This window comes from Ovis canadensis, chromosome 13 (assembly GCF_042477335.2).
Source record: "Ovis canadensis isolate MfBH-ARS-UI-01 breed Bighorn chromosome 13, ARS-UI_OviCan_v2, whole genome shotgun sequence".
NCBI lineage: Eukaryota > Metazoa > Chordata > Mammalia > Artiodactyla > Bovidae > Ovis > Ovis canadensis.
Genome location: NC_091257.1, coordinates 69,529,393 through 69,550,336, shown reverse-complemented (window position 1 = coordinate 69,550,336; position 20,944 = coordinate 69,529,393). Strand labels below are relative to the sequence as shown.

Genomic DNA, 20,944 nt, shown 5'->3' with positions numbered 1-20,944 from the left:
AGTAAGTAAACCTAATGTCTCATTTTTAAGGCCAACCATGGGAAATATCAATAGATAAAACAGAAACAAAAGCCCTTGGGGTCCTTGTTAATTTCAGGTATAAAGGGGTCAGTCTGAGAACCTACAGCATAGACTTGACATGAAGGGTGATGTCAGATGGCTGTAAGACTGCAGGGCCGTGACAGTGAGGCTCAGGACTCCACCTTTCCAGGACAATGGAGAGGCACTGATCATGAAACTGCTGGGGGACTTACAAGCAGACATTGTCATTCGGAGGGACTGCAGCCCACATCCAAAGAGAAAGTGGTTGGGGGGAAACAAAGCTTGCTCTCTCACAAGCATCTGCTTCCCGAGTGCAGGTGCAGCTCATGCCACAGGCCATGGGGCAAGCACAATGCTTGCAGACCGCGGACATGCAAAGTCCAGACCCACACTGTACACTTCAGCTGGAATTGTCCTCTTTCTCTGAGATTAGCAGAGGCCAACGTCTAGGTCTGGTGGGGTGGGGGCAGTGGGGAAGGCCCAAGCTTAAAGAAAACAGTTCTAAAATAAACAACAGGACTGTCCTACTAATTTTTACAGATCCACACAGAGCTGAACTTGATGCAACTCCCCAGAGCTTCCACTGCTGCCCGGGTAGGGGATGTGCTGAGGAGGGCACCTTACTACTAGAACACCTTGTGAAATTACAACCTAAAGAGCCAACGGGTAGCGCTGTATTAACCTGTCTAAATGGGGCATCTGGGGGGACCACTCCCCCTGCTGCAGCTGAGCATCCCCGGTTCTGACCAAGGGAGCCAGCAGTGTCCACCCTCAATGACCACAGCATGATCCTCCCACATTAATGCCTAAGTCCGAGGGTGTCCCAGACTTCAACCCCAGCTGCAAACCTAGCTAGGCATTCTACCCAGGTATATGGAGACAACCATGACCTCAGTTTCCTAACAGGATACCTGAAACGGCACAGCATCAAGTACCAGTCAGTGTAGGATAAATGGCAAGTTTATGAAAATGACAATGTCTGCTTGTAAGTGGCTGGGAAAACAGGCCCTCGTGAATAGTCTGCGAACATTTATCAAGGGCCCCCCAGTGCTCCGCACAGAGCAGGCAGCATCTCTGTTCCCCGCAGGGGTGGCTTCTTCACTGCGACCTGGCAGAGAGAACTAGGCAAGAGCAGGTGTGTTTATGGGGTGCTCCCAGCATGGACACAAACCTATGACCATCACCAGGTGACCGGTTTGAAAGAAATCCAGAAACATCCATGAGATGATGTTCTCTACTAAGACTGTAACGAGAGTAGGATGAACTCTAGAGCCCCTGCCATGGAACAAGCCCCATGCCCGCTGAGTGGAGCAGGAGGTTACATCCAGTTCACAGCACATCCTGCCTGCCCTCCCCACCCCCCAAAACCAAGCTCACAAACATGTCCACAGCTATAACTGGGCTTCCAGAGGCTGCTACTTTCTGGGGTTTCCGCTTTCTTTATATTCTTGTATATTGTCTTGTTTTCTATGTATAAATTTATCTTTGCAACCCAAACACAGTACAGCTGTCTTTATACTTGGGGAGGCCCCATTTACCTTCCTGTTGAAAAGGTATATTAAATATCACTTACACATCTGCATCAGCATATGAAAAAGGAAACCACAGCACCTGATACCCATGAGAGAAACAGCTGCATTACAGCTGAAAACCCACATATAACTTATGTTCAGCCTCTGTGTATGCAGACTGCGCAGTACCGTTGTACTTACTGCTTAAAAACAGGCCCTGTGCAAGTGGACCTGGACAGGTCAAACCTGTGTTGTTCAAGGGTCAATTATCCGACTCAAGAAGAGGAAAAAACAGTTGCCATGCTGTGCTGTGTGCTTAGTTGCTCAGTCGTGTCCAAGTCTTTGCAACCCCATGGACTATAGCCATACAAAACAGTAATCCACTCCTAGACATATACCTGGAGAAAATTCTAATTCAAAAAGATACCTCAAAGTTCACTGCAGCACTATTCACAAGAGCTGAGACACAGAAACAACCTAAATATCCACCAACGGATGAACGGATAATGCAGATATGGTGTACGTATACAACAGAATATTATCAGCCATATGAAAGAATGAAATCATGCCATTTACAGCAACACGGATGGACCCAGAGGTTATCACAGCAAGTCAGAGAAAAACTATTTTACAAAACAGCAAAACAGACATAGAAGACAAAGCTACGGTTACCAGAGGAGAAGTGCATGCTTGGGTAGGAGGATAAATCAGAAGTTTAGGAAAAAAAAAAAAAAGAGGCCTGAGCAAGAGACTCCAGGAGGTGTGAGCACTTCACATCAAGTGAGGACTGTTTGGCCTATCCCTTCCCAATTAGTATGTGCCCATTAACTGTTAATCGTGGAGATTCTGCAATGGAATTAACACACATTATTTGATGCTGGCCATAAATAGGGTCATGTTAGGTATCCACTGTTAAAGATGCCATTGTCTAAATAAGGAGTGCACAAAGGACTATTTAAGGGAAGTTTTCTTAAAGGATTCTCAAGGCCACCAAGTATGTGACAAATCAGTCTGCTCTTGGACACAGTGCCAACTTCAGGGACCCAAGGACGAAGTGAGTTGGCCTGTGAAAAACTCAACCCTGGCTCTCAGGAGCCAAGTGGAAGTCATCAGGGATCTTGGGACAAGTGGGTACAAAAGGAAAAACACCTCCTGTTAACAGGAATATAAAACAACCAGGACCTGGAACATCTGGAAAACACATACGAAAGAGACCCAGCCTGTGGGCTGCCCGGAAAGGGACTCAGAGCCTCTGAGGCCTCTGTGGTCATAGAAAGACTTAGTGTCAACAGCACGTCCCACAACTTCAGTCATAAAGAAGATGGGATCCCAAGTTCCCACTCTAATCCATCCCCTCCTCAACACGAAGACAAATCACACCCTCATGAAGGCCCACCTGAAACACTGGGCACCATGTCCAAGCCCCACCACACACTTCCTCAACAAGCCATTGTGATGTTCACACAGGCAGGCATGCTGTGAGGGGCATGGCTGGCCAGAAAGCAAAGGTCATTGTGGGAACTAGCAGACGGTAAGGGGAACAGCCAACTGCACAACTTTTAATTCATGCCCTTTCTTATCAGCACATAATTCACTTCACTTGAAACAGCCTGAATAATCAAATACTAATAAAGGACAGTTCGTGGTGGAAAATCAGAACTAAGTTAAAGATACACCTTATTCCTAAACTCATTGCTAAAATAAGCCTGCAAGAACACAACCAACTAGGAAATAATGCTTAGGAAGTGCGTTAGGCAAGGAGTTTCACAACAGGGTTGGGTCTCCACAGGTAACCCTTGACACATCTATGCCGTGTTAGAGTGGGCCAGTCATACAGACGGTTATATCTATGCACCAATCCCAAGTGCCAAAATGGGCCCCAGGCTCCAGGTTACGTGGCTGACAACTGTCATAGGTCCCTGTTACAAGTCTTCAGGCCTGAGAAGGCCACCCTTCTGATCTTTGCTACAGCCAGGGTGCTTGGCACACAGGATGCAATAAATATTTGTTGAATACAATGGGAAGTCTTCCTAAAGGTCACAGACCTCATTTCCTTAAAGTCTCCAGTTAAAGCACCTTCCTTGGAAGCACGTTGAAACCAGAACTACATAGCTCTGAGGAAATCGAAGAACATTTGTCTGGGTTTGGCCCAAAGGCCCAGTTAGAACCCAGGTATTCCATCCTGGGCAAGCTCCTTACAGGTGCTTCAGCTTCTGGGAGGTTAGAACAGGTACAGAAGCATCACAGTCACTGAAACGAATGAGCACACATAAACTGCTCAGAACAGGGTCAGCCTGGGTGGACTGCCCACTGTGAGCTGTTGCCAAATGGAGGCTCAGCCTCCCCCATATCAACAAACACGTACAATGAGGTATGTGAACACATAAACACACTGAAAGATCTTAACATCTGCCTTTCCCTCCTGCAAAATGCCCAAGATCATGAGGCTCAAATCTCATTCTATCAAGTATACAAATAACATGGATGTTACCTAAGGCCAACACACAAATTAAACAATATCTTCAATTTCACTCACATGCTGTTGTTGTAAGGTCCCATCTCTAAGCTCATTGATTGGAATGTTGGATTCAGAGCAGAAAACCTGCCCTGACCTCCAGGGTCTCCCAAGAAAGAACAGAGAGAAAGCAAACGAGGGCGTGGGATCAGGACCCACAGGCCTGAGCCAGAAAGGGGATGGCGGGGCACATCTCTCGGGGAAGCTCAAAGTTATCCCTTTCTACTGTGAGATCGACCAGAGGCTAAAATACAACATAAATTTGAATCTTACATCAAATCGACAAGTGACGCAATAAAAGCTAAAAATCTGCATTTTACGGCTAGGCATACACTCTTCCAAAAAATGAAACCAAACCAATTTTCTGAAAGTCTTTTTCGTCGTTCTTTGCTTCCCGCAGCATCAAATACCACACGACTATCCTAATGTTATCCTTTACAAGAGTAGTCGACTAGAAACAAGCGAAACAAAAGCGACAAAACCCACACTTTAGGGTGAAAAAAAAAGACCGACAGGGAAACTTCACCTCCTTTAAGATGTCTAGAGAAACTACTCTGGTTAAAAAAAAAAAAAGGCGGGGGGAATTCAACCCTACGTTACACAATTAAGGCACAATCATTTCCATGGACCAGCAGCTAGACCAGGAACTTCTAGGAAAAAGCATCGCCTCGCTCTAGGGTCACCCCGCTGCGGGTCACCGGGCGGCGTCCTGTTGGCGCACTTCAATCTGTTCCGACCACAATCCGTCCCCTCGGACACGCCCGCAGCGAGCGGACCCGGCCCGGTCCCTCGGAGTGGACCCTGCCCAGCAGGCCGGCGCCCTCCGCCCCCCTCCAGCCCACGGTCCGCGCGGCCCTCCCTTCCCCCTCCCCGCGGCCGCCGCCATCTTCTCCGCTTGGAGGAGCGCGGCCGGGCGCGGGCCCTGCGGCGCCAGGCTGGCTGGCCTCCGGGCCCGCCATCCCCGCCCGTCCCACGCAGTCCCGCGGGCGTCCGCCCCTACGCCCGGCGCCCCGGCCGCCACTCACCGTGGGCCGCAAGCCTCCAGGGTTTCACAGCCATTTCCTCCGAGCGCCGCAGAGTGGGCGGGCGGGGTTGGCGCCGGCCACCGAGACGCGTGAGGTAGAGGGGCCGCCCGCGCTCCCAGTGGAGGGAAGACGCCGGCCACCGAGACGCCGGGGGTAGACGGGCCGCCTGCACCCCGAGCAGCGCCCCGGCGCGGCGGGCGGAAGGAGGAGCCCGGCCCAGGCCCCGCCCCTGCCCTGCGCCGCACCGTGGCCGAGTCCAAGGGCCAAGGCTGGCAGCGTAGGCGGCGCGGGTCCCGTCGGCCACCCTGCGCCTAGTTTGTGGCAGAAAAGGCGAGCACCCGGACGCAGGAGCAAAGCGCCGCGCTCCTTTCCCGCCAGACTGCATTCCCAGAATCTCTGGACTCGAGCCCGCTCCCTACCGAGCCAAACAGCTCAGCGCCGGGGCAGTTCCAGCCTCAGCGCACACAACGGGCACACCTGCCTACGGGAGCTGCAAGGAAAGGGATCTGACAAATGATAACCCTCCACCTGGATATTCTTCACTCAGTGCTGAGTAGTATCAATTAACACCCCAGTACCTGTGCGTGCTTAGTCGCGTTGGACTCTGCAACCGCATGGACTGCAGCCCGCTAGGCTCTTCTGTTCATGGGGATTCTCTAGTCAAGAATACTGAAGTCAGTTGCCATGCTCTCCTCCAGGGGCTCTTCCCAAACCAGGGATCAAATCCAGGTCTCCAGCATTGCAGGCGGATTCTTTACTATCTGAGCCACCACGGAAGCCCCCGAGCACCTGCCCCTCCCCAAACACTCAATAAACAGACCTCAGAGGGGAAACACCTGCTACCTTGGGACGCTGGCCCCAGGACAGTAACTCCTCGGCTGAAGGCCTTTTGTCTCCATCACTGCCTCTACAGCTCCCTGCTTCCACATTGCTTAAAAGCAGGAACCTCTCGGCAAAAAGTGCCCTGTGTGTAGTAAAGCTGTGCCCAGAACCCTACAGAGCGTTGCCAGGTGCTTCTGTACGGGAGCACTAGGGGCCTGGGAGCAGGTGTGCTTGTAAATAAACATCTGGAAAGACCACACAGCCTGCCAGGCTCTCAGAGAATGCACCTTTTCTTCAAAGAATTCCAACACGGTCTGTTTCTGTTGGTGTGATTCCATTAGGACCAACCACTTCCATGGAATCTTGCACAGACTAACTTCACACTCCAACATCTTGACCATCTTCAGGTTTGTCCCAGATGAGTGTAGTGAGAAGTTCAGAAATATGACAGATTAAGTTGAAACTGGCTTGAACCAGGAGTATGATCTTGGGCATGCTGTCTGTTGAATGGGACTCATATGCTGGGGTGCAGAGGAAGCTCCCTGCAAAAGGCTCCCTAAATGGGAGCTGGAATGGGGAAACCCCACCCAGCCTCTTTGGCTTAAAATCTTTACATGAAGCAAACCCAGCAGCAGTGCCTTTCTACAAGGTGAGTTTTTTTTTTTTCCAATCTGTGTTGTCTTTTCACTTTCTTTTTTTTAAATTAATGATTTTAATTGGAGGCTAATTACTTTACAATATTGTAGTGGTTTTTGCCAAACACCGACATGAATCTACCATGGATGTACATGTGTCCCCAATCCTAAACCCCCCTCCTCCCACCTCCCTCCCCATCCCATCCCTCAGGGTCATCCCAGTGCACCAGCCCTGAGCACCCTGTGTCATGCATCAAATCTGGACTGGCGATCTATTTCACATATGATAATATACATGTTTCAATGCTATTCTCTCAAATCATCCCACTCTCGCCTTCTCCCAGAGTCCAAAAGTCTGTTCTCTACATCTGTGTTTCTTTTTAACTTGTGTGCAGCTTCAGGTGGGCACTGGGTCCTGTGAATGACACTGATGATCGGGCTGCCGATGGAACAGGAGAAAGCCCTGGGCAGAAAGCTCAGGGGACAGAAAGGAGACCCCAACAGGAAGCCGCACCTGTGCCACTACAGTACTTGGGCTGGGGATGGCAGCTCAGGTGGGCACTCGGACAGCAAAGGAAAGGAAACTGCACCTCCCCACCTACCCCTGCAACTGGCCCCCCTTTCTAATCTCCCAGCGGGAGCTGGCCGTGACCATGGGCTACAGGGTTCAGAGGCATCTGCCACCTGTGGGAGGAGTCAGGCCCTTGTCCTTCTACAACCTCTTCAGGTAATTCAGTTCACCTACTAGCTAAGAAGGGGCTTCCCCGGTGACTCAGATGGTAAGGAATCTGCCTGACATGCAGGAGGTCTGGGTTTGATCCCTAGGTCAGGAAGATCCCCTGGAGAAGGGAATGGCAACCCACTTCAGTATTCTTGTCTGGAGAATCCCATGGACAGAGGAGCCTGGCAGGCTACAGTCCACAGGGCTGCAGGACTGAGCAACTTACACTTTCACTTTCATTGCACTTTCAGCTAAGGAATACCTTCTCCTAACAAACTTACTTTAATAGCTAAACCCAGAGGAACAAACAGGTTTAAAAGGAGTCTCCAATTGTCTCAAATACCCCAAATACACAAATAAAAATCCTGAAGTTCAGGGAACTGACAACAACAGTGGTTCAGAGGTTAGGAAGCTAAGCAAGCTTCCGGGCCTCAAGTGGTTTCAGTCTTTGAGGAAAAGTGTGGGAAAAGGACGACTGACGCATCCTCAACATGTGTGGACACCAGGTCCTGCCACCAACACCCGTGAACAATTCTGAGGAAATTTATGAAGGCAGAAAAGCACAACTGGAAAAGCCAGCAATCCTTTTTAGAAGACCGCTTCCTGGTGTTCGGCCTTCTCTCACCCCCCGAGTTAAAACCCAGTGGAAAGCAGGGTCCTGAGCAAAGCACCCTGCTCTCTTGGTGGTCAAGTGCAACCCTGAGAGACAAGGTCAAGTTTGTCAAGACCCTCTCCAATGACAACTTAAAACCAGATGAGGAAGCAACCAAGTTGCTTTATTGTTACTCTTGTTCAGAATTCAAGGATGAACAGGCTAGCACCCACCCTGCAGGCAGGCCAAGGGGTCAGGAAGTCAGGGTCAATGGTGGGGCCCACTGCCTGGCCCACTGGGGCAAGGTCCCCAGTGAATCTGGACCCAAACTCAGACCCAGGCCTGGGCTGGAGGGGAGACATCAGGGAGGAGAGAGGAAACCAAGGGCCAAAGTCACGGTGGGACCCCCTTAGCTCCTCCTCCCTGGCCTTGGTCAGCATTGGGTGTTTTTGAATAGCTAACGCATGTGCCCTCTAACCCCAGGGGCCATGGGCTGCAGGGCTCAGACTTCGTAATGCTGCTTACTCCTACCTTTTAGGATGGCTCCTGATACTAAGACTACTTTCCCCATAAATTTAGTGAAAAGTAAATAGCCAACTTCAGAAGAAATATTTTAATAAGTATGAGGCATAAGAACTGTATTTCCTTGCTGGTAGTTTCATCTCAAATCCCTAAAAGAACATACCAAATAAAAAAGCCAGAAAAATCAACTCCTTTCACAGAAAAGCAGTTTTGACAGAAAAGCAGTTTAAGAGTAAAGCAGACACAAGCACGTGGCGTGTTGCCTCCACCACACCGTGCCTAGATTCTGCGTTTCCTCACAAGCTCGTCCGTCACACCACACGAGCAGGTGACAAAGGAGAAAGGCGAAACAGGCCCACAGATCTGAACCGAATTTTGAAGGCGGCTGGTGAGCAGGAACAAGAACCTCTCTCCACAGGGTGGGAAGGGATGGTCAACTGAGACAAGGAAGGTCCCAAAGCAGGGCCACAGATGCAAGTATGCATCGACAAATAACTTAGCGATTTAGCGTCCGACATGACCCCACAGACTGTTGCGACCCCACAGACTGTAGACCGCCAGGCTCCTCTGTCTATGCGATTTTCCAGGCAAGAATTACTGGACCTGGTTGCCATTTCCTTCTCCAGGGCATCTTCCTGACCCAGGGACTGAATTGGTCTTCTGCGCTGCAGATAGCTTCTTTACCTTTGAGCTACCAGGGAAGCCCTAAGTAACTGTACTGGCTGCATTTTAAGAGATTATTTTTTCCAAAATTAAAATACTTGAAAAGTGAAAGATTCACGAAAGTCAGGTCTAACAGTGGCTTTTTGGATTTGTCAAAAGAGGAAAAAAAACCAACCATGTAATTTCCTGTGCTTGCCTGGATCACAGAAACAAAATGGTGAAAGTGAGAAAAGTGTATTTGAAGGAAATCTCAACAAGAATAATACAAGTCAAGCTATTAGGAAATTGCAAAAAGATACCCAAAAGGTTTTATTCTGAAATTTCAACAAATCAATATAGGAGACCAACAATGTTGCCTTTTACAACTATACAGAAAAATGAAAAATCTTCAGATTCTGTCAGGCATACAAAAGTTCCTCTCATTCCAATGGAAAGTAAAAGCATTTAAGAGTAAGCATAAGAGGATTTTAAAGTCAAAAAAAGAAAAAACAATTTGGCAAGTGTTTTTAAAAAGGAACACATAGTTATCAACTGAAACAATGGCTCATCTTTATTCAGTGTTCTGTCTCCCATATCAGACATCTGATCAGAACTGGGCTAATGCAAAAACAAAACCACCAAAACCAAACAAAATCAAGAGACCCCTTAAAGCATATACAGATAAATTTTCAATAGCTGTGCACATATACATTATTAAGTGTTTATATACACACACGCATGTGTCTGTATCTATAACCAATGAACTTATCAAAACCCTCTCCAGGCAGGAGGGAAGGGAATGGAGAGTTTCAGCAGAGATGGTATGCAGCCCACTGGCTGGACAGGGTAGGTAAACTGCCACTTGAGCTCGCTGCCTGTGCCCCACTGTCCAGCCCAGCCTTCAACCATGTGTTTTAGATAGCACCATGCTGGACACAGTTTATGTTACATCCTCTGCAGGAAGTAAAAACTCAAGAAAAATATTACTCTACCCATCCAAAGAAACTTATGACATAACCAGTGCTTGCTGGTTTAGTGGTATAATCCAGAAAGGGAAATATAGTCCAGCAGGGAGGGGGAGGGCGACCACCTCAGACCCTATGACACATGCTTCACAGGGTCTTCATTCAGCTAGTTCATCTGGATACATGCAGCGGAACTAAAGCGTAAAAACAGTCTTCCTTACTCCTTTCAACAGCTTCAGGATGAATCTGAGCATAAGACCCTGATTAAAGTCAAGGCTATGGCACTTGACCTTTTGGAGTTAACTGCTCACTAGTGGTAATGACATCTAGCCATTACTGGTTAGACAGCATCACCAACTCAAAGGACAGGAATCTGAGAAAACTTTAGGAGATGGTGGAGAACAGGAGCCTGGCGTGCTGCAGTCCATGAGGTCAACAACTGTCGGACAACTCAACAACAAGAACCCGTAACAATTCTGAGCAGCAATGTCCTATCAGCTTATGCCTTACCCTGAGGAAACAGGTTTGATTTGCCAAATTCCCTGGAAAGCAGGGCTCCAGCATTCAGGGGTTTGACTTCATGCTTTGAGGGTTTAAGAGTAAGACAGAAACACCCTCCAAAACACTGCAGTTCTGTAAAATGTGCCTGACACCTGGTTGTTGACTAGTCCAGGATTTGATTAAAGGAGGCACTGTGTATTTTATTCTCAAAACACATTTCATTTTAAAATAATTCTTTCGTGCTCCTTTAAAACTAATAAACCTTAACAACTCTCCTTAAAGAACTGCTCAATTTCCCTGGTGGTTCAGATGGCCAAGAATCTGCCTGCCAATGCAGGGGACACCAGTTAATTCCTGATCTGGGAAGATCCTGCATGTCTCAGGGCAACTAAGCCTGTGCACTACAGAGCCTGCACTCTGCAAGAACAGAAGCCACTGAAATGAAAACCCTGTACACCTCAACTAGGGAAAACCCTCACGAAGCCAGAAATTAATAATATTTTTTAAATAAGGGACTGCTGATCTGTGTAATTCAGTGCCATTCTCAACTTCTTCCTCTGCTCTCACTCCGCCTGGACCGCTGTTTCCCGACCTTTGTCCATTTCTGCTGAGACAGCTTTTAGTGCAGGTCTTCACCCTCACTCACTCATCTGTTCCTCCACATTCTCAACAAGTATCTATGGAACCCCTGCCACGTACTAGAAGTTTCAGCTCTTGTGAAGGTCACATGTTGGTGGAGAACTGTGACACTATCAGGCATCAGTGACATGGAACGGTGTGCTGAAGGCAACAAAGGGATCGTTTAGGGACTAGGGGAACACAAAGCAGAGGATGACACCCTGCTTGTTGGGATGGTGTTCCCATTCCTAGGCACTGGCCTAGGAGTGCTGCACACAGACCCATCTCCTGAGAGCCCAGAGGAAGGGCAGGGTGCTGAGGTTGGCTTTCAGCTATGTTCACTCTGCACAGGCAACTGGGGAGTCGCTGGTGGGTGTGAAGAGGGGGCCAGGGACAAGAGAGATGACCCTGCCTGCTGTATGGGTTGCAACAGGAAGCCAGTATCTGGACACAATTAGAGCGGAGCAAGACGACTTCTGGGGGTGAGGGGCCATTAATCTATGCCCCGCAGAAAAGGCGCAGCTGAACCTTCTTTAGGCTGGAACACCCTAGCTCTTTAGGGCACCGGATTTGTGCTTGTGCACCGTTGAAAAGAATTTTAAAAATCTGCACCCCTCGCCCACTGTAAAGCTGGTGTGTAAAGTTGTTCAGAGGATTAAGTGCTTGAAAAGGATGTAATTGCAGACACACTGTATTTGCATTTTAAATAGATTAGGGCCAAAGCTTTGGACTTGCAGATTTAGCTCTATTCACTGACGAGAAATATCCACAATTAGTCGTCTTTCTCTAATCTGTTTACCAAATTACACTTATTTTCTGCAACAAGTCCCACTGCATTTCCACGCAGTCACACGAAACCATCTGAACTCTGACTTCTAACAGGAAGACACTGGAATTCTTTGGATGGAATAAAGGGCTCCCCTTAATTTCCTTCCCGAAGGATTCTAAAATCTTTTAAATTGACTCTCCAGCAACTGGAAAACGGGAACGACAGAGGATGAGATGGTTGGATGGCATCACCGACTCGACGGACAGGAGTTTGAGCAAGCTCCGGAGTTGGTGATAGACAGGGAAGCCTGGCGTGCTGCAGTCCACGGGGTCGCTAACAGTCGGATACGACTGAGCGACAGAACTGAACTGACCTGGAAAACGAGACCTTGCTCTGACGTAATCTGTACTCTTCTCCCGTGGACGCACAATAATAACCGAATAACACGGTGAATGTCTTCCTGCGCCTCCGCGACCCCGGCCGCAGGGGGAAGACGCTCCCGCTCGAGCAGCGGCCGCAGAACCTCGAAGCCCCAGCTGCACAGGCCTGCTGTCCCCGCCCAACCTGAGCGCGGATTCTGAACCACCGGCGGGAAAGACCGCCGGGCCCCTGGGAGGTTCCCTGAGGGCAGGTCTGGCCCTGTAGACTTGTTCTGGAGCGGGCTGGTGTGCGCTCCCCACCGTGGTCGCGTGCCCCGGAGCCCACCCCAACCGTCGGAACCGAGAGCTCCCGCCGTCCCCGCTCGGGCGGCTCCTCCCGGGCCTGCGCGAAGGCAGGCACCGGGTCGGGAAGGTCCCCTCCTCGGGGCTGCGCGGAGCACTGGCGCCTGTACCCCCTCCCCGCCTCATGCCCTCGAGCTTACACAAACGACGGAAAGGACGCTGGAACCTTCGCCTCAGTCTAGATGTCGCCGTCTCGGCGCGAAGTTACCCTACAACGACGCCTCCACGGCGGCCATCTTACCCAGAGCCAGCCGATGCCTTTTGACTCTCGCGCCAATCCGTAGAGCGAAGGCGCCGTGAAGGGAGTTCTGCGCAAGAACGGAAGCTGGAGTCCCGCGTTTCCGGGCGGCCGCCGCACCCCGCCCCCTCGTGAAGGCACTTGATTGGCTGCCGACTCGCGATCTCGCGATCTCGCGGGAAGTGGCTAAGGGGGCGGCCGCCCGTGTGTCTGCCCTCCCGTTCCCCGCCCCCGCCTCCGCCTACGCCTCCGCCGCGGCCCCCGCCTCCGCCTCCCAGACCCCTGCGCCGCCACCTCCCCCTCCCTCCCCCCGGCCCCGCCCGGCCCTTCGAGCGGCCGCGGAGACCGCGCAGCGCGGCAGGCGGGATCCGCACGGTAAGATGGCCGCGGAGGGCCCAGGCGGCGGGGCCTAGCTTCCCCGCCGGAGTGCGGCGGCCAGGAGGCGGAGGGCCGGACTGGGGTCGTGGCCAGGGAGGGATCGAGGCGGGCCGGTGAGGAGGCTGACCGGGCTGCGAGGTTGCGCCCGCCGACCGACCGTGCAGGGGGCCTGCCGGTTTCGGACGTCCGAGCAGGTGTCCTCGGGCCGCGTTCTCGGGGGAGACGGCGCCCTCAAGAGTTTCCAGGTCCAACTGTCTCCTCTTCCTAAGGCAGCGGAGTCCGGGCGTGGATTCGGTGTTTGTTGTTGATGGAGCGTGTTTTGAGGGGCGGCGACGCCTGCTGGGAGGTGATAGTTCTCCACAAGTCGCACAGGTCTGCGGCGGCAACTGTTTGCACCAGGACCGCATTCAAGCAGACACTGAGCTGCCGAGACAGGACGTTGCTCGTGGGGCGAAGGGTTCCTCGCCGTCCGTACTGTTTGTGGGGTGTTTAAGTGCTCAGTTTTTCCTGCACAAAACAGAATGGGTCGGTTCTTCAAAGTTGTTAACTTTTCAGTACTGCTCTGTCGCCCATGAGAGAGTTTGCGCTAGTGGCCGTAGCTTAGAGAAATGACCTTGTGTGAGGAACGGCCCCTTGGTTTTGTCTCAGACAAGTTCTCTAAGGCGGATCAGAGTTGGGCATGGCATCCCCCCGTGACCGAGGACTTTATCTTGCTCCCCTCTGCTTCCCCACAGACACTGTCTCCCTGGGCGATCTCTGGTGAACTCTTGGCTTTCAGTCATTTTGTGGTGGACATTGCCCTAATTAATGTTTCCGTCGCCCAACTGGGGACCTGTAATCCAGGTGCCTGCTTGACTTCTCCTACTGTGGGTCTGATAGTCACCCCAGACTCGCTCGACTCCTCAGACCTGTTCTTCTCCCAGTCTTTCCTCATTTGGGACTCCATTCTCCAAGGTCTCAAGCTTGAAACCCCTCCATGGTCCATGAATCTTCTTTTATACTTTCCCGCTTGGTCCAGCAGCAAGGCCTGTTCGCTCAGTCCACAGAGTCTTGTGGGCTGTGCTCTTGGTTCTTCCACTGCTGTCCTCTTGTTTGGGTGGCTCCTCACTGGTCTTCCTGCTCAGCTCTTTGTGCTCACCACCCCACAGTCATCCCATGTCCACTGGGAAACCAGAGCCATCTTTTAAATTGCTTTTATTTATTGAGGAAATTGAGCATGTGCTTTGCTTTATATGAAATAATATCCACAATATCTATGTCAGTTACAAAGGATAAAACTGAAGTGGACAGTGGGTAGGCTCACCACCCATCCTGACACCCCTGCTGGGCTCCCAGGGCCCCCTTCCCGTGGTAACCACCTCCTGAGTTTCAGGGTTCATGCTCTTGAAAAAATAACAAATGGGTTTTGCTATGAATGTATTTACTACTAAGTAAAAATTGTATAACTTGTTTTGTTTTTGTTCTTTAAAAAACTGCTGCCCTTGGTTCTCTGCTGCAACTTGTTCTCTTCACGCAGCTGGTTTCTAAGTCCCCTGTGTGGGCCTGTTCATGTATTTTAACTGCTTTGGTAAATTCTGTTCCATTGATACAGTCAGTGGCCCTAAAATCCACAAAACTTTGAAAACCAAAAGTTTTTGGTCTTGTTTTTAATTGATTTCATGGCAGAACCTGACCCCGCAAAAGCTATTTAGTAACTTCTGTGTGATCCTCACGCGTTTCACTGAAGCAATCATGTCCAATCATGGGGTGCTGCTGCAGACCCCTGGGAGGATGTCTTGTGATACGTGTACCAAATACTGTTTGTACAACCTGAACAATTCTGAAGTCAGAAACTAGTCTGCCCCAGGGCTTTGGTCCTCTGGGACTGCAGTCCTATGAACCATTGTTTGCTTGTCCCTGCTGCTGTTGACTAACTCCTGGGTGGGCAGTCTCCAGTGTTGCCATTCCTGAACAGTGACTCTGAGCACAGGCTTGTCTGTGTCTGGGACACAGTAGGTTGTTTTTTGTGGTCCTGGCTAGCAGAAGAGCCATCGGCTAGGAGCAGAGTACATATGCACAGCCTTGCAGAGTGGTGCTGAGTGTGTTGCTGTGCAGTCCGTTCTGACCACAGGGTAAAGGGGCTTAAGAGACCACACACATGTCTGTGTGAGCACTTGGTGTTGTCAGGCTGCTTCATTTCTGTCAGCCTGGAGAGTATGCGAGATGGCTTGTCTTGAGCACACACATCATAGCAGGTGAATCTTCAGCTTGTACCTCTCCATGCCACCCTGTGCTTAGAGGAGCGTCCATCTATTAATAGATTGCTACTGGGCCTGGAGGGCCTTCATCTGACCTGGACTGACCTCTTGACCTCCTGGTCCTCAGACTCCTGGCTCTTCCTCATGTTCATCCTGCCTTCTGAACCCCTCAACCTTCTCTCTGGTCCCTGAGCCTGTGTTTGAGTCTCAGGCCCTCTGCATGTGCTGTTTTCCACATTTTAAGTATTTTCCCTCTGTCTACCCTTTGGTTCCTGGTCGCTGTGTTTATATCTGAATGATCACAATTGTGAGAATTCTTCACCAATTCTTATAATATTACTTCTTTTTCCTGTAGAAATAAATCAGAATGAGTTACACAGAAAAACCTGATGAAATCACAAAGGATGAGTGGATGGAAAAGCTCAATAACTTACATGTCCAACGAGCAGACATGAACCGTCTCATCATGAACTACTTGGTCACAGGTGAGGGCTGTGCTACGGGTGCTGCCTCTTGGGCACCATTCTCCCTTTCTGGGCTCACAAGCAGGACTTTACCACTGGAGGGTCCTGAAAGTTAGGTTGCATTCAGGCATCATGGAAATGCAGTGCTCTTGTAACAAACTTGTAACTACCATTTTAAAGAGATGTCCTCTTCTGGAGATGAAATCATGATTCCAGGTCTCTGAGACCTAAAGAAAAAGCCTATTTCTTAGCCTTTGACATGTTTGCAGTTGATCTACATCATTAACAATGTGCAAAAGTACATTTAAAGTCCAAGTAATTAATCTCTTCTGACCAGTTTGGTGAATGATACTAGACTGCTTCAGAAGGTGTGTCCAAGTCAAAAGAAGAAGGGTTGGCGGGGGGGTGCCTGTGGAAGGAAATGCAAGTGCTCTGTGATAACACCCCATCCTCCTGACCCTGTGGAGGAGAGGGTCGCTCTGCAGAGGTGAGAAAACCCACATGTCTCCAGAAAGTGAGTCTCCTTCCTGGAGTTCCCAGTGGCCTCGGCCCCCATCAGTCTCTGAGATTGAAGAAACTGTGTACTCGTTCACAGTGGGAGGGCACCCTGCTGCCCCTGGAGCAGGTTGGCAGCTTCTCCACATAGGCCTGGACCTCAGTGCGGGGGCCTCAAAGCCCATCCTCCCCTGACTGGAAGTTGGAGCCGCCGCGGGGGCGGTGGGGGCGGGCAGGTGGAAGGAAAGGAAATGTAGCTGGTAAGTTGCAGAGGTGTTAATCCCACATCCCAAGAAAGTGCAGTTCTTACTAGAGGTTTTCACTTACAGAGGACGGGCTTTCTAGAGATAAAAAGCCCTGGTGTTGGTATCTTGCCGATTTTCCAAGCAGTGAAGGTAGTTTTCTTTTCCAGAGGGCTTTAAGGAAGCAGCGGAGAAGTTTCGAATGGAATCTGGGATTGAACCCAGTGTTGATCTAGAAACACTTGACGAGCGAATCAAAATCCGCGAGATGATACTGAAAGGCCAGATTCAGGAGGCCATTGCGCTCATCAACAGCCTCCACCCAGAGCTGCTGGACACAAACCGCTATCTCTACTTCCATCTGCAAGTGAGTTGCTTGTGGACTTGATGAATTAAGGTTCTTCATGTTAGCCATCCCCAACTTCGGGGCCATAGACCGATACCTCCTATCAGGTCAGAGGCAGTATTACATTAGAAATAAAAGACACAATAGACGTAACGTTGCTTGAGTGATCCCAAACCATCCCTGCCCTACCCTAGTCTGAGGGAAAATTGTCTTCCATGAAACAGGTCCTTGGTGGCAAAAAGCTTGGCAAGTGGATGTGTTAGTCACTCAGTTATGTCCAACTCTTTGTGACCCTGTAGACTGTAGCCCGCCAAGCTCCTCTGTCCATGGAATTACCCAGGCAAGAATACTGGAGTGGGTAGCCGATCCCTTTTCCAAAAAGCTTGGGGACGGCTGTTTGCTGTTATTGAGAGGTTATGAGGCTAATTTCATTAGAATATTGCTGTAATTGACGAGGGAAGGGGTTTAAGTTAGCTGCTCTGCCATGTATCTCAGAAGCTGTTTCTTGCTTTAAAAATGCAAAGTCAGGAGCTTGGAGTACTCAACAACTCTGTCCTCTGAGAGGCCCTTTTCATAAGAAGCAGGTGCAGCCCTGCGGTGGGGGGTGTCGCTGGCTGGGCACAAGTTGTTCACCCTGTCTGCCTGGCCCCAACCAGCAACAACACCTGATCGAGCTGATCCGCCAGCGGGAGACAGAGGCAGCGCTGGAGTTTGCACAGACCCAGCTGGCTGAGCAGGGTGAGGAAAGCCGCGAATGTCTGACCGAGATGGAGCGCACACTGGCCCTGCTGGCCTTTGACAACCCTGAGGACTCACCCTTCGGAGACCTGCTCAACATGATGCAGAGGCAGAAGGTGGGCTCCAGAGGGCTTCCGTCCACACCCTCTGGATATTTGGGCAGGATTTCCAAAGAAATGGGGTGGTGTGTGTGGTGTGACCGGGACACTGCTGGGAGGGCCCCACACTTTACTTGTGACATACTAGGAGCCCAAGGTGTTGAGACCCTTAAACGATAGTTAAGCCTCTTTGCCTGTTTTTTTTTTTTTATCTGAGCTGACTTACTGTGTGGAGACTCTTAGGAACGGATGTTCCAAGTATCTTTTGATGAAAATCCCACACTTGCGTCGGATACTTTTGCACTCTGTCACGGCCTCTGTGTTCCCACCAGCAGGGCAGCTCCCCGACCGCAGTCCCCTCCCCACTGTCCTGACTGCCCTGAAAGGAGGGTGTCCTTGGGGTCCGCATCAGGTGTCCTCCTAGGGCTTGTTGGGTGGAATTGGTGTCTCCTCCCTGCCAGTTCCCTCATGCCCAGGCTGGATGTGACATCTGCTGACCATACCATGTGCCCCTCTGGACAAGGACTGTGTTTTACATCCCCACAGTACCCGACAGTCACAGGCTTCGTGTTTGTTTAAATAAGTAGCCAGCCTCTCATGTAAAAATGGTTTTGAAGATGTATAAGATGCATCTTATAATGGATCCTTTTCGCAGGTGCTCTGTGTGTGAGGTGGTTTTTATTGGCTCTCCATTTTCTAGGTGTGGAGTGAAGTAAACCAAGCTGTCCTAGATTACGAGAATCGTGAGTCAACACCGAAGCTGGCAAAGTTGCTGAAATTACTCCTTTGGGCTCAGAATGAGCTGGACCAGAAGAAAGTAAAATACCCTAAAATGACAGACCTCAGCAAAGGCGTGATTGAGGAGCCCAAGTAGTCTGTGTGGGGCCCCGCTGCATGGCCCTGGGCCCGTGGGCGCCACCTGGGACTGAAGATTTTTACGGCAGCAGAGAACTCTCTTCTCCCTTCTTTTACTGTTTGTGTGTTTTGTTTTTGACCCAGCATCATTTTGAAAGGGAAAGTGGCCCTTTTAAGCACTGGAAAACTCCCAGTGCAAGATACCGTCTCTTCTGGAAGGCCGGCGAGGACTGCCCCGTGGCCTGTGCTCAGCGTTCTGGGCACTTGAGCTCGTGAAGGCACCTCATCTTAGGGCCGCTAGCCCACCCGAGGCCCCGCCCAGAGCACTGGGCAGCACTGACGGCCGTCTCGCTCTGTCAGCATCCAGGAGGGCAGTATGTCCTCCTCCCCCATCTCGGCCGGCCTTCGTGTAGAAGTGTTTTCTTTCCCTCTTTGGTTTTTGGTTTGTTCTTGTTTTTTCATAGGAAAGACTATATGAATTTGTAAATCCCAATTCAAAGACTTCTTTTGTGCGAGGGCACTAAGTTTGGTTGTCTTCCTGTTTGGTCTGGGTCGTGTGGCTTTGGGGGAGATGGGTGTGTGCGTGTGTGTATGCGGGGCGGGCCGTGTGTTTTTTAATTTTTTAAATATATATTTTGGTGCTGTAAGTGGTGAGAGACTCTTTCCTAGTGGATCAGTGAACCATCTCTCCTGGGCACTTTTGTTGAAAATAAAGGTTTCTCCTTAATTTCAAGAATGACCACAGTGGTCTCTCAGAAGTGTTCATCATCTTGAGCACAACTTTTGCTTTTGGGGTGTCTTCCCCAGGGTGACCGTAGTGACACTGTGGTACCTACAGCCAGAAAGGGGCAGCTCCCGGTGACATGTGATGGTGCCAGGCATGTGCTGTGGTGCAGTGGGCTCTGTGACCTGCACTTCTGCCTCTCACTCTGTTAGCCAGTCTGGCAGACGTCCAGCTCCTATTCCCTCATGTCTGTCCCCTGCCTGGTGCCCACTGCCGTCAGTGAGTCCTGAGTGCAGGCTCCGGTGTTGGGGTTTGGGGCAGGTGGCCCAGGGTGCCAGTGCAAAGCTGCCAGCCCTCAGTGAGGCTGGTGGAGGTGGAGGGGCCCTGGCGTGCAGAGCTCCCTGGGGCTGGTGACCCCCACACATCCTCTGGTGGGAGCACCTGCGTGGCTGGGATTCAGTTCTCACCTGATCCCTCCCACAGGGTGGGCTGTGCTGGCACCTGGGCTCCGCAGAGATGCACGCCATCAGCAGACGAATCTGGAGAGTCCGTTGGCCTTGGTGCTCGGCTGGGTAGGTCTTCGGGGAGGTCAGGTCTGCTCCGGCTGTGGGGCGTCTCAGTCACATCCCCACACACTCAGTGTTTGTCCCGCAGGGTCTCTGGCTTCAGCTCCTCTCCCCACTCACTTCGGGCTGCACTTGGAGGCTGCAGGTCACTGGTTTTCAGTGGGTACAGCTTCAGGCAGAGTTTTCCCTCCCCAGTCACAGAGCAAAGGCAAAAGCACTGAGGTCTTTGTAGATCATCAGGAGACCATCAGGCCCTGGACTGGCCCTTAGAGCTGCCCTTTGGGCCTTGTGAGCACTGGGAGGGGTCCTTTGCTCACCCCCAGAAGTGATGAGCTTCAGCTCTGTCTCGGTCATCAACTCAGATGTGACCTTTCTGTATGATCATTTCCTCTTAAGATTTGGGAATAAAAGTAGGGAGAAAGGGGCCTTTGATCTTCAGGTGATAGTTAAATACAGCAGAAGCTGAAGAAAAATATTAGGGAAGTCGAGGTAAAATTACACTTCTCGAAAAGCACGAAGTAATTCAGCATATTCCTATCCTTTACTATTAGTGTATATAAGATAATTTATGTGCATCATTAACATACAATCAGTCTGACATTTTTCAAAATAGTGGGTTTGAGATGTGTATTACTGGGTAAGAATCATCCATAAACTATGGGGACCTGTGGAGGGCCTGTCACGTGTAGGAAGTGTCGAATGCTTAAGAGAAGTGCTGCTGGCTTGTTCATCATTTAGTCAGTGAGGGGCTTGACCAGTGAGTGCGAAGACCCATATGAGCTGGGTGCCAGTGAGATGTGGAGAATTCAGATGGTGCCGTTGGGTTCTTTCCCTGTGTATAGAGAGTGTGGTTCCTTCCCCATGGGCTGGAAATCTTTAAAGGGGCAGCTTTGCACTTTTCTGTTTCCTCCTTTTGCAGTCTTTTTTTTTCAGCAAGCATTTCAAGGTAATGAACATTAAG

The 20,944-nt window shown here is 50.4% G+C and overlaps 2 protein-coding genes across 12 annotated transcripts in view; one reads left to right on the top strand and one right to left on the bottom strand.

The window, feature by feature from the left end:
• The window catches only part of DIDO1 (death inducer-obliterator 1), a 48,966-nt gene extending 36,057 nt beyond the window's left edge, over positions 1 to 12,909 (bottom strand). For 2 of the 8 annotated variants that reach the window (XM_069546736.1, XM_069546733.1), the window contains exon 1: positions 12,844 to 12,909. The gene's annotated coding sequence lies outside the window, so the exon portion shown is untranslated. Of the gene's footprint in view, positions 1 to 5,093; positions 5,289 to 12,742 lie in introns of those variants that run through there. The other 6 variants (XM_069546735.1, XM_069546740.1, XM_069546734.1 and 3 more) reach the window with 4 other exon arrangements.
• On the top strand, positions 12,295 to 19,433 carry GID8 (GID complex subunit 8 homolog). 4 transcript variants are annotated; one of them, XM_069546744.1, is made up of 5 exons: positions 12,295 to 13,215; positions 15,811 to 15,940; positions 16,827 to 17,023; positions 17,659 to 17,856; positions 18,539 to 19,433. In XM_069546744.1, the coding sequence occupies exons 2-5, from the start codon at positions 15,823 to 15,825 to the stop codon at positions 18,710 to 18,712; spliced, it is 687 nt and encodes a 228-aa protein (XP_069402845.1). In that variant the 5' UTR covers positions 12,295 to 13,215; positions 15,811 to 15,822; the 3' UTR covers positions 18,713 to 19,433. The 4 variants fall into 4 exon arrangements, with proteins under 4 accessions (XP_069402845.1, XP_069402846.1, XP_069402848.1 ...); XM_069546745.1 differs by having other exon boundaries at positions 13,002 to 13,463; XM_069546747.1 differs by having other exon boundaries at positions 13,068 to 13,590.
• The last annotated feature ends 1,511 nt before the right edge of the window (positions 19,434 to 20,944 follow it).